Genomic DNA, 16,172 nt, shown 5'->3' on the forward strand with positions numbered 1-16,172 from the left:
ATTCAGCTTATGCATTCTCAGACCCAAAAGCTGGATTAAGTTTGAAATTATTGCCATTCTATACACTGCCATCCTCTCTTCCAAGTGTTATTATTTAGACAAGCCTAGAGAGTATTTAAGCTGAAGTCACTTTGTGTAACTATAAAAGGTTTATCTATTGCCATACAAAACTTTAGGTTTCCTTAGCCTCAATAACCAGAATCAGTGTCACAGCTGTTGGGGGACCAGTTCAACCCAAAACAGCTGGAGCTCAAACCCACCTTAAAATTAGATGATCCAAAATCAGGTGTGAGGATTAAAAGAAGCCTTTAAGATGAATGAAACAGCTTTCAGAAGTGCTACATGAAAGCAGGTGGTTAGAAGGAGACAAAACTTTTCCAGCTATCAAAACAGACTGAGATCAAATGCAGGTAGTCAGTAGTGTCAGGAGACAGAAGAGTGGCAACGAAAGGAATTCAAGTGGGAAAGATTTCATTTGAAAGCACAGAATAAAATCAAAACATTATTTAATAGTAGGCAGGAAAATAATAAAAGGACTCAAAGGGGATTTGGGTATTGTGCTGTATGGCTGCAAATGTATTGAGCACAAAATACACTCAGGAATATTTAAGTTTCTGTAAGTAGTTTTCAAGTGATTCCAGTGGTGTTTGTTTCTGCCAGGCCTCCCAGATTCCAACAACTCTATTATACACATGGTCTCTTACTAAGTTTCACATGAGAATCTTTGTGTGTGTTACGGAAGAGATAAGAAAAAGCCAAGCCAGATGACAGAGCAAGCACAGAGTGCTTTCTTGGTAGAGTACCTCAAAGCAAAGTATCAACACTGCTCCTCAATTTTAACATGTTTTGTGGCAAAGATACCCACCTCTAAAATCTGAATCTAGGCTGACTATTTACAATAGATACAGAACTATCTGTTCAGTTGTGAGGTTTTTATGCACTGAAGTTATTGTAAAAAACTAAGGACAACTCAAAATCAGATTTAGGCACATGTAAGTTAATTTCAGCAAAATATAAAATCCAAAACAAATGGTCCAGGTGTAAAAACCTCAAAAGAAAGGCACATCTATTTATTGCTACGAAGATTATTTAGAAACCAAATCTATCAAAACTGCCATAAATACTTAAGGCTGTCATGTTACAACACCACTGAACAAAGGGGGAAAAAAAGGGTATTCCAAACAGATTGTATTCAATATTTATTTTTTAAATAAAAGAAAAAACAAGACAATGATTTTAAATAAACATAGTATATTCCACATATCTGTAGATCAACACAACTTTACATTAGCCATTTTTAACTTTTAGAAGTTCTGTTGCAGCACCTCCTACAACATTTGAGTGTTGGTTTCCATTTCATAATCAACCGAACAATACCCAAATGAAACTATTTGCTTAAGTGAAGCTTTATTTTTCATGACCAAAGATGGCTCTACTAATACAAAAGCACCTGTTAAACAATTATCCCCACCTAATTTTTTTTAAAATGAAGTCTGTTCAGCCTTTTTTTTGGTTCTGTTCCATTGCCTGCATAGAAATCCGCATAAAGCTAAGTTGCAAGCTAAGCTTCACTTTAGCAGTGCAATGAATGGCATCAAACTTCATGAAACAAATGAAGATACAAACATTGTCAGCAAAATTCAACTATGTAAAAAACAATATTAAAACCAGAATGTTTTCGTGGGTCACAACTAGACTAGCTTTCAAGTGTGCAACTTTCCTCAGGAAAAGTGCTTCTTCCTGATTCACATGAAAAGAATGAAGCATGCATCAAAAGCCTTTGTTCATACAGAAATGCCCATTAAAAGACTTCCATGGTATCATAAGGCAAAAGAGATACTAAGGTGGATGAAGCATTTTGGCCCAGAATATGCTTTACAACACATACATACACACACATTACACTTGTGTAGCATATGGCAGGTAAGGGATTGGCTCAGTAAGGTAAAAATGTCCATTTTTATAAATACATGTCATTATTGCTAATATGCTACACATTATCATCCAACTTTTAAAGCTGCTTTGTTGGCATTAGCCTTGTAATTAGCAGCTCACATTCATGGTGACAATATGCTAATTCCATCTGAAGAAAAGTAAAGCAGCATAAATACAATTATGAAAACAAAAGGCTTATGCAACATCCCTCTCTAGCTTTGCTGTGTTTTTTTAATTAAAAAGTGTTCAAAGAAAACAAGTCCAGTTCACCACAAATTAGGAAGTCTCACAATGAGGTTGGAAACCAAGCTACAGGGAGCAGAGAGGGGAAAAACACGGCATGCATTATAATCTCGTCCTTTTAGTCATACCACTGGAATACAAAAGTCCAATTTAAAGGCTAGACTAACAGTAGAAGGCAAAAAGCCAAGAGTAGACTTAGTTTGATATTTAAATTAAGATTATATTTTTAATCAGTAACAGCAAACTCACCCGGCCTTTTAATATATTCACAATATCTACTGCAGTTGAATACTTAATTATGACTAGTATAGGTATGTATGTTCACTTTAAAAAGATATTAAATACCTGCATCATGAAATTACATTCTTAAGACATTGTGTAAGAAAATAGCTCATGTGTGAAGTGTTTCTGAAATGTATTTCTGCTCCCTTCTACCACCTACTATGTCCCACACACACACACACCCCTGCCGCCCCCACCCCCCATCAAAGCATTCACTCACAGGGAAAAACAAACACCCCTTAAAAAAGGATGGAAATATTGAAGGGGACCAGCTTGGCTAGTTACAGCACAGTGCTTAACGAGGTTCAAGACAGAACCAGATCAGAGTTGGCCAAAAGATGCCCACAATACATGCCTGACCAGTAATTCCTTCCAACTCATTCTATCAAACTCAGTCCACTTTTGGTTCATTGCAATGACGAAAGTATTTCATATATACATATAAACACATGACTCCAGCTTTACTTTAGTTTGTTTTTGCAAAGCATTTTTACCTTTCCATTCATTTTGTTCTGCAGCAACTACAAGAGGTAGGCATAAAGCATTTAAGAGCTTCTTTCCCAAGGTCCTGTTACTAGCTCAATTCAGTGGGATAAAACAGAAAATCAGCTGTACTTCTGTGATTTTACTAGGTACAGCCTTGTACAATCCAGCTGGAAAATAGCTATGTGAACCCTGGATTTGCTAGGCTAGCACACCGTGGCAGAAGAAGCTGTTCATATCCAGGAGGATACGCTTTTTTTTTTAAAAAAAGAGTTTACTGCAGAGCATTCCTATAGAAAGTAGATGTCAGGACCAATTCTCTCCATTTCTATTTGTACATAGGAGCAAGGTACCGTTTGGCCAAGACTACAGATGTATTTTTACAGATGCAAGTGCCATGCAAAAATAAATTAAAGAACAGATACCAAAACATACAAGTAATAAAACTACTGAAGGTAGATTTTCTTAAAAGTATTTATATAAACAATTTATAATACTTTTCTTCCCCCCCCCCCTTCTCTTTTTGACATTCACAGTTACAAAGCTGTGGCTATACATCAAGAATTTCTTCTGCAGTGCCTCCACAACGTAATCTGTAACGTCCTGTCCTCCAGCTAATAGTGGGGTCCCACAAAGCAGATAGGAAAATATAAATTGTCATGGATTCTCTGATGAACCAAGCTACTGCATAATCAAGTTTTGAAAAACACAGAGCACCACCCTAGGAATATAAAAAAAACAAGTATATCAACATACTGATTATCCAAAAGGAATTTTAAAGTAATTTAAAACATTTGTGTTACAGATAAATCTATTCTAAAGCTTATTATACAGATTTACATATCAATAGTGTATTTTTTTATAAGCCAAGAACATCTTCCTGTTCAAGATATGATTATCCATATTAAACATGAGGAGCTCGACAGAATGACCCAGAAGGTTTGAAAAGAGATTTGTATGTAGAGCAAAAGGCAAGGAAAAGTATGACAATTTCACTTTTTTCTTTTTGAAGCTTTGTAAAACTGTGTTCAAGCAGACACTGGGTTTTTGCCACAGACGCCAGAAGAACAGCATCTGGACAGAACACTCCTGCACATTCCCAGAGGAGTGAAATTCAAATAAACAAGCCTTTGGCCTATTGCATAGGAAAAGTGGGACTACAAAAAAAGCTTATAGCCTCTCTATATTTTCTGCTCCTTTGAGAATTTCCAGCTACATGCAAAGCTGGAAATTGAAGAGGCTTCAGAAGACGAAGAGTAGGCACAAAGCTCTTTTACATGGTGTGCATGGTGAGAAAAGTAATCAGAAAGGTGACTGTTAAACTGACCTTCTGGAGTCCTACAGAATCAACACAAGGCCTAACTTTTTTTGTTTGTTTCCAATATGTGATAAGACTACCAAAAGAATATTTTTCAGTATTCTGAGAACTGTTTGATAAGTTTGAATACACAAGTAACTATGGATCAGATTTGGATGGAATATGGTCACAGCAGAAAGTAGTCTAAATAGTTCTTACAGCATTAGAAGAACAAATGCAGTTCTGATTTGTGACATCTTTCTACATTGAAAGTTTTGAGGCCTCACTTCTAGTGATGGGAAGATTTTATTTTTAGGAGTAGGCTACAGTTGTCCTGTAAAAGTTCATTACCACCAAAATAGAGTGAAAAATATACTTGAGTACATATACACCTCAATAAATACAAGACAAAGTGATAACTAAGATAAGAAAAAAAACCCATGAAAACCCACAAAGCTGCTGTTCTTGTACTGTTAAAAAAAGCTTAAAATTTCTGGATATGCCTAGGTAGAGCAGACTGGAAACATGAAGATTAAGGGGACAGATATGCAAACTTTCAGAACCTAGGTAGAGGCAGATGCATATAGAAAACAAAATTACAAACCAAGCACACTTACTCTTTTTCATGCTACTGTAACTGAAGCTGGAAGACTGAGAAGTAACAGGATTTGACCTATTATTTCCTTGATGTCAAAAGAATTATTTTGGTTTTATAATTAGGCTTAGCTTTTTGCTGAAGTAGATGGCACTAGTAACTTTAATAACCTCCAAAGAAAATGAAGCTACGTACCTGAACACCTTTTAGTTGAATGTAGTCAAATATAAACCACGCCAAGCAGTGACACATGAAAAATACCATTATATCCCATCTAAACACATGATGAGCTGCCCATCCAATAACTAGACTGGCAACAAAGCACTCTGAGATTGGCTCACAAATTATTGTGGCAGGCAACATATTAATTCGCAGTTTGGCCCACCTAGAAAAAGTCAAACAAATCAGTTTTGACTATGCATTATTCTTTATGTCCTCTTCCCCCCCCCCTCATCAAATGATGAGCCATCGTGGTCTTTTCTGACAATGTTAGTTTAATCTCATGTAATTTACACCTCCAAATAAAATACTGCAAAAATTCTCCCTTTCAAAGATACTGCAGATAGCATTTAAAAGGTACTAAGTGGGTTTGTTTAGGGTTTTTTAATACTTGTATCAGTCATACTTCTGTGGAAAGTCAGTGCCTCTCTCCCAACACTAACAAGAAGCATGCATCAAGCTGTGCACTGGAACTTCAGCATTCTGGACATTAGATCAAATTAGCTTGGAAAATGCATTCCCTCTCATTATCAGGTTATCCACATCAGAAGCAGGTGACGGGGTGGGTGGGAGAGGAAGCAAGGATTAAAATTTTACCTGATCATTCTGGACTGAAACTGAGAAATAGAATATGAACCAGAGTTTTGCATTGCAACTTGTGTGGCCATCGCAAATTTCCAACCCCTGAAAAATGAATGTATCATATCAAAAACATGCAAATAAGAGATGCAAAAAACAATTAGAGAACAAACAGCCAAGAATTTTATTAGGCTTGAAAAGTTTCTTTGGCATACGTGCCATCTTACTACAATGGGTATAAGCAAAGAGATTAAGTGTATTTTATCAAGTCTCTTCATTGGAAGAGAGCAAATACCACTTGAGTAATACTTAAACCAAGTTCTCAAACTTTCTTCTAAAGGAATTGACAATGATATGGCTTAATTATTTCTAAAAGACTATATTGATAGGACAAAGCGCATGTCATAAGCATGTTTGCTGCATACATGTGAAGCTGACCTGAAGACCTATACTTACAGTATGTACCATGTGTTTAAAAAGATTTAAACTGCACTTAAAGCAATAAGCTTACTTCAGAGTCATCTTACCGGTCAGCTATAGCTTTGGCCATAAAGTAATCTTCAGCAATATATTGTGCAAAAGCTATCAGTCCTCCAGCTTGGTCCAAGACATCCTTCCTCATCAAGCATGACATTCCTGTTACACACTTAAAGCCAGTTAAGTTGGCTGAAATATATGACCTTGGATGCGAAGTTCCAAAATAAACCTGCCAAAACAAGATAAGGCTTTTAAAACTTTACATGTATTTACGCAAGTGCTACTCACTGACAACTTTTACTCCAAAAATGTTTAGAGGGCAAAAAGTGCTAGACATGGCCAATTATGATGGTATATTTGGAAAGATCTTTACCACCAAACTGAGAAATCTAGTAGTGATATTGGCTGCATTTTTATAAATCTGTAAGTGGGTTTTAAATCCATATACTAAACTACCATATTTCATTTGATATTTCTAATTTATTGCGGTTGTTCTCAGGGAATATATAAAAATTAAATCCATTAAGTAATTTACTCATCACTAGGATTAATATATTATTTGGTGACAGCTGACAGACATGCTGTCTCCTTCCTCTTACAAAGATTAACTTCATTACTGCATACATGTTCTTAGAAACTTATTATATGGTTGTACAGAAGCAGGGGAATTTTGTTTACTTAATGTGCTTGCAACCAGAAATAACAAAGAAAAAATTCACATTGTGAGTGAGTCTTTTTACAAGATTCAATAATTTAAAACTAGGAGTGTCCTATAAAGAGACAGTGGGAATGAGTGCTAGTACCTCTCACTACTATTCTTCGAATAGATGGCCTTCACACTGGTCTTACTAATACAGTAACTCATTCAAGAAGAGGCATGCTCACCTTCCAGTATACTGGATCCAGAAGCAAAAAGCTCTTCCAAGAATAAAGAAGGAGGAGTTGTAATTCTTGCTACTGTAGCACGTAGCAGTACTAAAAGCTTTGTGCTATAGCTCCTTGCTCTTCTCTTGTAAGAGGAAATTCAGACTTTGTGTCACAAAAATCAAACGAGCTGCCCTCTGTCCATGCAATGAAGGAGTATTGAATTTCACTGCACTTTCATTTCTCACACTTCTGCCTTTGACACACATTAGCTAGCCTTGGGGCCAAAATGCCTTATATGTGCCAGCTTAGAATAAAAGATAGTTTATTAAATCACGTGCCTTGAGAGACATGGAACAAACAAGAAAACTCAACCTCTTCATTCTACAAAAGAGAACTTACTGAGAAAGAAAAGAGGGGAGAATAGGACAGAATGAGTGATACGAAGATGGCGGATAGGAATCAACTGTTCACTTTCTCTTCCAAAACAAGTATTAGGAGACATGAAATAGCACTATAGAAGAACAAGTGTCAGTGAACAAGGTGGTGGTTCCTGTAACAGATAGTAGATCTATGGAACTTCCTGGTAAAGACAGTTATAGATGATAAAAATCTGTATGGACTCAAAGAAAGGATGGAAAAGTTCATGTAAGAAATCTGTTCTTACTAAAATACTACTATATTAAGGATTAGTAAATATACAAGTCTACTTCCTGCTCAGGAAGTCTCTCAGCTGAAAATTGCAGAAAGTTGAGACAGTATTACAGGAGAACAGGATATAAGCCTTGCTTGTGTTCTACTCTCCTCCAAGGCTCTGCTTATAACTCCTGCTAGAAATAAGATATTGTGTGAGATGGACTTTGCTCTGACTTGTCTGAAAAGGAACACAGAAATGGCCATGACACCAAAATAGAATTAATGGCCCTTCCTGACTAAGCACTAGAAAGAGTTCTTCAGTTTTAATAAATTTTAAAGATTACAGGATGAAAATGACGGGTTTTATTTTATTACTTGTATTGTAAACTTAAACATTGAATCAATGTTCAGAGCACCACAGTAAAGTTTTGGAGCATTTAAAAGTTATCCTAGATAGTTTGAAGTGTGACTGCAGCTGAAAATAAACATTTCTTCACTCAAAAGGTACAAGAAGCACTATACAACTTTTAGTCAGCAAGGTCTTGCCAAAAAAAAAAAGACACCATTGCACTCACCTGTTCAAGGGTAGCAGCAAAACCCTGTCTGTCTGCAACATAGGGAAGCCCATGGACCAAGCCTACTTTTTCAGTCATTTGATTGGCCATATCTGTCAGCGTGTCTGGCATTACTAAGTGACAAATAAAAAAGACAGTTCAATGAGCTGTCATTAACAGGCTACTGTAAAGAGACACTAATTCTCATTCTATTACCAATATCAAGAGCACACACACTTTGATGCACAGTATTTTGGAGCAACAAAGTTTCAGAAAAATAATAATACTGATTAACACAATTTTTATGATCAACAACAAGTACAATGGAAACAGTTTGAACAGTATTTTTTTAAATGGAACTTTCACCCTTAATTAGAGATTAAACATTTTTATACCATTAAAATATTTTTTTCCAGATTTCTAACTTTCATTTCTATTTGTATTCTCAGGCAAAATAATCTCCAACAACTGCTTGCCTATAGGGATTAAGAGCAATATAACAGTCAGCGAATTACAAGACACACCTACCTCTGATTCCACTATCACAAATCCATATGAGATCATATTTGGCAACTTCATAGCCAGGCATTAAGTTGTTAATCTTGGGGTTGATGCCAACCTTCTTGCCACCTAAAAAATACAAACATCATACACAAATAATGTATGGGGTTTTTTTAGAATTCAGACTCAATACTCAAAATATTTAGATATATTAACTGAAGAACAATAAGTGTTTACCCATCAATTCTTAAAGTCCACTTTTATGAAAAGAATTTAAAATTTAAGTATTCTTTCACTTCTATATTTTAGATCTTACTACAGTTATGGAGAAAATTAAAAAGGAAAAAATATTTAAATGCTTTCTCAAAATGGCAGGGTAACAAGGTTAACGTAATTAAAGGGCAGTAGAACTACAAAGTTTACTACTACATTCTGTAAGGTAAATATTCTCTATCTTTTATTTCTTAAAGACTACTGATTATGACCATTATACCTTACAGTAATTTTAGCAGAAAAATGAAAAAGGAGCAGAATAAAGTGAGACACTCTTTTGCTCCTGACAGAATGGCTCAGTTTGTTTCATGTCAGAGAAAAAAAAAAAGACATTCTACTACCTAGTTCTAATATGCCTTCCCTCCTCTAATTCAAATGTAAAGTGAAGAGAGCCCTACAGTCTAAACTGATGAAAAAGGATTGTTGCAGGACCTCAAGCTCAAATACAGCCACAACTCCAAGTCACTTCCTGCACATTTGGTTCAGTGCAAAGACAGGATTTAAACTGCTGTATTTGAGACTTAGAAGGAAAAAGTTGCGGGGTTTGCATAAACCGTTCTTTCTAGAGTTTTTTTGGACTGATGTCACAGATTGTGACTGCAAACTTACTACTTTACCCCAAACAGATGATTAAGCTACAGAAGCAACATGGACCGAACAAGGCAACTATTTATTTTAGAATACTGTATATGGAGTTGAAGACCTAAACATTTTACAAGTAAGGGTCCCACCTTCACGTTGCACTGCTTACCTATGAACAGTCTAGCATCAACATTCGGGTATTTGCCAAGGAGTTTTTTGCACACATCAATAGCTGGATCATCATGATCTTGTACACAGAGTAGTACTTCATACTAGTAAAAACAAAAATGTATACACATATGTATATATTTACACACACACACTTAACATCAATATGGTCTAGGGAATAAAGCTTAACAGTGTACCAAACTGGGGGAAAAAAAAAAAAAAAAGAGCACTGTTAGAGAATTAAAAATAAAACCAAGGAGGTTGTTTTACAGCTAAATAAGACTAATTTTTAATGCACAACCAAGTACTTGTGAAAAAAGAACCAAGCCTGTATCCCAATAAACTCTTGTACTGAGGAACATTAATTTTCCTGTTATTGGAAGGGTTTCTATTAGGCATGAAGCAAGACATCCCGGTACACAAGGTAAAATTTTTATTTCCACTTCCATTTTTGTCCACATACAAATCTTAAATCCAATCTTATATTCAATGAAATTACAGCACACAAAATATTAAAGGAATGATGTTATGATACACTTGACTGCATACCTCTGAACTACACCTTCCTTTCCTTTGTAGATGTATATGCAGAACAGAGTTGGAAGACAACCCACAGAGACCAGTACGTGTACGCTTAATTGTATAATAAAGCTAAGCTCAGGAGCATGTATATGCATATGTAATGTATATGTATTTTCCTCATTAATAGAATAATGGTTAAAAATCAACAAGAGGTAAAGAAAAACTGTAGCTGTTTCAGCCATCAAGCTACATGCTTGTTACACATGAGCTACAGTGGATGAGGAAACAGCATTTTAAGAATCATTCAATGTTTTGAGACAGCTTTGCAAGCTTTGATGGAGAGTCATGGTTTAACCCCAGTCGGCAACCAAGCTCCACACAGCCACTTGCTCACCCTCCTCCCGGCCCTGGTGGGATGGGGGAGAGAATCAGAAGAGCAAGAGTAAGAAAACTTGTGGGTTGAGATAAGAACAGTTTAATATTTGAAATAATAGAATATTAATGCAAAGTAAAACAACAAGAGAGAGAAACAAAAACCGAGGGAGGGCGGGCGGGCGAGAAAGAGCACGAGAGCAAGAAAGAAGTGATGCAACCACTCACCACCCGCCAACCGATGCCCAGCCAGTCCCCAGGCAGCGACCTCTGCCCCCCGGCCAACTCCCCCCAGCTTATATACTGAGCATGACGTCACATGGTATGGAACGTCCCTTTGGCCAGTTTGGGTCAGCTGTCCTGGCTGTGCCCCCTCCCAGCTTCTTGTGCACCTCCTCACTGGCAGAGTATGGGAAGCTGAAGAGTCCTTGACTTTGAACTAAAACATCGGTTTGTTATCACATTATTCTCATGCTAAATCCAAAACACAGCACTATGCCAGCTAGCTACTAGTAAGAAAATTAACTCTATCCCAGCCAAAACCAGGACATGGCGGTATTTCTGTTTCTGCATTAACAGCAAATTCCTTGACTGCTCCTTACTTGATACAACCTTCCTCTCTCCCTGTTAAGATAACTTGTTGTAATAGTTCAGTAATCAGAGCTCCAATCCAAAGAATAAAATTCAGAAAATGCAAATTTCTGATCAAGACACCTAGAAGCCATTTTTACAGTCCAAGATTTAAAAATTCAATCTCATTAAAAACAAGTTTCTTGGAACTCATTTGATATAGCAGCTGTAAATAAGAGTCCCAACTAGTGTTCAAAACAGTTCTTATTCTCCCTTATACTATTCTATCACCTCACTAAACTTCATTTTCAGTAAACTACTTCAGCAAAAAGTAATCTGAACTTCAAAAGCTGCCTGTGGGCTCAATGATGACAATATCTGATGTTCTTGTTCCGTAAGAAGTATTTCATACAACAGAAGACACTAAGTTAAACAAATACATTCTTTGAAGAAAAAATAGTATTGTTAAACACAAAAACACGCAACAACTCTAACTGCATTCAGAATATTGTGGAAACTTAAAATCATTAACCACTAAATGGGAGTTGGTAAGAGACAGTCCAGTGTTAAAAACCATCAGACAAACACATCTCTACCTCTCAGAACACAAACTCAAAGCCAATTTGCCTAAAGAGCAAACAGTATTTGATTCCTATCATTTTACCAGCATGGAACATGGAATTTAAAGGGTAGAAGACCTGTCTCATTAAGCAGACAGGTCTTTCCACCACAACAGAACAACCCTGACAACATGAATACCATTGAAATTACCAATTGAAGAAATTAGTTCTTTATTGCTCATCCAATTAAATATGTAAAAGAACAAATATTTTTGCTAGTAATTAAATAATTAATCTTCAATCCACAGTTGCAATGACACTTCTATATCCCTATTCTCCAAGAAATTCAACCAGAAATAATAAAAAACTTCGACATTGCAATATTTGAAAACAGAAAAATTCACAGTAAATGGCCTTTGTATGCAGTAACAAAGTAAAGAACAACAAAAAGTATGACTAAAGCAGAAGAAATACAAAGATGCTTATCTACATAAACATTACAATCAGGTTCATTTGGACACACCACAAATAGAAAGATTTCTGCCAAAATTACGATATGCACAGTAGGTAAGAACTGTTCACTGATGAAGATACTACGTGTAAGTCCTGCAGTTTAGAAGCTGCATAACTGGCTTCTACACAACACAAGATTATTTCACACAGGGGGTATCACAAAAAAGTTTCAGAGAATCAGTATCACTGCAGGTTAAACTCAGCTTCACTGGAACAAGTTTACGATTATTCTTTCCTAATAATTTTTCCCTGGACAGCTGAACTTTGAATACCAAGCAATACTGTTTTTTTTATTTTTGTGGTGTAATGTCAATCTCTCAAATGAGTTATTTTTGTAGTTATTGTACCGATGTGTTTTCAAACAGTTTGGGGATCTTGCTTGTACTGTATGATCTGTGCCCCAGTAAAGTCAAACATTCATACCTTCCATTTTCACTCTCCTTGGGAAAAATATGATTGCCACTATTGTTACCCGAAATTCAGATTTGTTTGGAGTAGCAATATTTTAGGATTGCCACCCATATGTGTAAGTTATCTTGACCCTTAGGTCAAGACTATGTCTCATAAAGCAAGATCCAGCATAGCTGCTGTTCTGAATTCTCAAACAAATAGCATTTGTAGTCAAATGTTTCAGCTGCATAATGTTTTGATGCTCATTATAGTAATAAAACAGGTTAAGATACTGCTGCAGCTTCTTTGCACTGTCTGCAATATCAGCGTATACAGCATGCCTGAAGTACGCTTTAAACTTATCTTGGCCACACTTAATCCTTATTGCACTTTTGTTGCATTGAAAGGGATTCAAACGTTCATGCCTGAAGCTTTTCAAAAGGCCCCAAGCTTCATTACAGAAGAACTATCCAACTTGTAATAAGTTTCAAATGGTGGGGGTTTTTTGTTTGTTTTACCCTGCCCACTTAGGAGTTAGTTTAAAGCTCTCAGTCAGAATACACAAAGGAAACTCACTGTACAGCTTACACATACCTTTGACCTTTTACAACTCAAGTTGCAGTGTCAGAAGCAGTTTTGAGAAGAATTGAGATAGGAGATATGCAGTATAAAATGTAGTCCTTTTTCCATCCACAGGAGCATACACCAAATAGTGAATGATGCAGCAAGCATGTGCGGATTTCTCCTTTAAGTTGTAAGCTCCTTAGAGCAAGGACAGCATCTGACACACTTATCACTTACGTTACTTATCACTTATATTACAAAGTCAAACAGTGTTCAAGAGCAAATGTAAGCTTTTATTAACCATTTGTTTCCCAACACCAATAAGTGGCTTGGAGACTATCCTACCTACCAACAACTGGTGAGGTACACCACCTAATCATTGAGCAATTCTTCGTTAGATGAGCCATCAGTAAGACCCACCAGAAAGTTTCAGGCTATCAGTTAAGAGAACCTTTCAGATTCTCTTTTATTTCCTTTTAGAGAACCTGTTACAGAGAAGTAGTTAATTGGGGAGGGTGTCTGGCCTCTCAAATGATCTTTTATAGATTGAAGGGTTTCATACTGCTATAAACAACACTGGAATAATGGTGAAACAAATCTTAGTGAAGTGCAGACTATGTTTCATCCCTAAGCCTTGGTTGTGTTTCTTTATAGACAGCTTTTTAAAAAGCAGTAAGTTTTGTTTGCACCATGTAAAATGTGTAACGATGTATTCCCTGTGGAAGGAAGGACAACCCAATACACAATCAAGTTGCATAGTTCTAGCCCAAGCTACTGACAGGACTTTTGGAGGGTGGGAGGGAAAAAAAAAAAGACACTAAACAGTATACATACTTTCGGATAATCCAGTTCAAAGAAGGTTTCTAAGTTGTTGATCAGGTTAGGATCCACACCTTTTAACGGCTTTAGGAGTGAAACACCAGGAAGCTTGCTATATGGCTGTTTGTCTGTGGCTTTCTTATTGAGGTGGAGGCGTCTGTAAGGAGAAATAACATACACCACCACATAAAGAAAATATGCTAGAGAATTCCGTTCAAAATACAGTCAGAACTAAGAAAGCTTGGGAGTTAAAACTGCTGCAAAAAAATTAATTTTGGTTGTAGAAACAACAGCTATTTTTATATCTGACAGTTGCTGTCAGAGACAATGCCTAAAAAAACCTTAGCATTGTATGTAGGTTAAATTAAACCTTACTCAGACATTTCAGATTAATGCATTTTGCACTATGCATTTTGAACAGTAAGAGTATCACTTTTTTCAAACTACACAGGAGACAAGATTTTTCTGCCTTCCTCCATAGCATTAAAATTCATAGTATTATAATAAGATATTCAGAAAAACTAATTTACTGCAAACAAGGCAAAAAAAGAGAAGGGTCAGGTGCTTTTACCTGCATTAAGTTATGCATAACTTAAAGCAAACTGAAAGCACAGGGGAAACAGTTGATCCTACTGATCAATTTGTTAACAAACACTTGCAAGAAAAGGATAAGGATCAATCAACTGTAGTATAAAAATCCTAGAAACTGGACATCAGGCTGGGTCAGAAGCATAGATATACTGCGAACACAATTCCAAACAGTCACTAGTATTTCAGCAATGAATATACAAAGTAAATTGACGATCATGTCACAACTCACTAATATGAATGTTTAATCCTACACTCCTGTGAATGAATGCAAAGTTAAATTCTGAAAGCTTGACAGGCCAGTATACAATCAAATTTGCATCAAGTAATATACATATATAATTTAAATAACTGGAGGAAAAGTATCTGCTGAAACTTAAGATTTGCAAATTAGTGTATATACTGCATACTGTAGTTCTCTAGCATGCATAGTAGTCAGATTGAAAGAATATTTTATTGCAGCATGTACCAAATAGTATCAATTCTTAACTTAAAAACTTTCACACTTTAAAATTCACAAGATGCTGCCTCAAAAAAACCAAAAATGTGAATAGGGTTGCTTCATGGAGTGCTACATTCTGAATAAATGGTAAAAAAAAAAAGTCAAGTTCCTAGGAAGCATGCTCTTGAAGAACGTGCCTGACCAAGTGAAGTTACTGAACTACGAAGCAGCTCCACTAAGAGATTCCAGTAGTTCTCTAGAGGGTTTTTTTTTCCCTGAAACGGGACAGTGACATCCTTACATGTGTTACCTCATCGCCTTCCCCCCCGCCCCCAGCACGCTTCTTTCAGGCAGGTTTGCAGCTGGACACCAAGGGCATAATGCTGTTGCAGAACATAAACAATGGGCTCACTAAAAAGACAGAAGGACAAAGCAGATGATGTCCTTGTACTGTTACTGAGCCCAAGCCTGGGCACTGCAGAGGTAAAGTGAAATAGTCTTGCCAAGCAATTAACAGCCAAGGGACAGTCAGACCAAAGTAAAAAAAGCAACAGTTCAGATAGCTACCACAGACAGAGAAAGACTTTCTTACCAATTTTCAAAAACATAAAAGCAAACAAGGGCTTTAGTGCCAATAAGGAGGGAGAGTCTCAAGAATGGAACTTTGACCAGGAGGAACAAAAGGTAGATAATGCAAGGGGAAAAAAAAGTACTCCATTTAAAACAGACTGTAGCAATACACATAGCTTTGTACAGAGGCAAAAGCCTTGACGAAGAAGAAATAGGAGAAGGAAGTGGCAGAGTAAATGGAAATGAATAAGAACAGAAAGGATGAAGACAGACTTGAGGCAGGACTGTGATAAAGAATAAGTACCAAGTGATAAAACTGCAGAATCTTGCAAGGCATCATGTTACAAACCATGCTGACACATAGGATTATGCAGGTGATTGAATCACATAACGAAAAGCCTACACATGGTGTAGGAGAGGGAAACCTTGGAAAATAAGCAAATGAGGCACGCAGCATTGTCAGGATCCATTCAGCTATGAAACACCATACACTGAGACTTTTGACAGGGTATGGCAAGACGGTCTCTAACATGCTATCCTAAAAATAAGAGTCCAGTTCACGTTCTATTCATAA

At 36.5% G+C, this 16,172-nt stretch overlaps 1 protein-coding gene across 1 annotated transcript; it reads right to left on the minus strand.

Moving 5' to 3' along the window:
* Window positions 1-2,764: 2,764 nt before the first annotated feature.
* Window positions 2,765-15,343, minus strand: UGCG (UDP-glucose ceramide glucosyltransferase). The gene is made up of 9 exons (XM_009286253.2): window positions 15,339-15,343; window positions 14,014-14,155; window positions 9,690-9,792; window positions 8,693-8,794; window positions 8,186-8,298; window positions 6,161-6,339; window positions 5,652-5,738; window positions 5,031-5,220; window positions 2,765-3,664 (listed from the first exon to the last, which is right to left on the minus strand). The coding sequence occupies exons 1-9, from the start codon at window positions 15,341-15,343 to the stop codon at window positions 3,494-3,496; spliced, it is 1,092 nt and encodes a 363-aa protein (XP_009284528.1). The 3' UTR covers window positions 2,765-3,493.
* Between the last annotated feature and the right edge of the window lie 829 nt (window positions 15,344-16,172).

The sequence above is a fragment of the Aptenodytes forsteri genome, unplaced genomic scaffold, assembly GCF_000699145.1.
Source record: "Aptenodytes forsteri isolate BGI_AS27 unplaced genomic scaffold, ASM69914v1 Scaffold103, whole genome shotgun sequence".
NCBI classification, from domain to species: domain Eukaryota; kingdom Metazoa; phylum Chordata; class Aves; order Sphenisciformes; family Spheniscidae; genus Aptenodytes; species Aptenodytes forsteri.

Bases quoted from the DNA above. Each gene is read 5' to 3' on its own strand.
- UGCG (XM_009286253.2), bottom strand. The intron at 8,299-8,692 runs GTAGGTGTGTCT...TTTGTCACTTAG, and splicing joins TTGTGATAGTGGAATCAGAG to TAATGCCAGACACGCTGACA. The intron at 5,739-6,160 runs GTAAGATGACTC...TTCATTTTTCAG, and splicing joins GCCAAAGCTATAGCTGACCG to GGGTTGGAAATTTGCGATGG.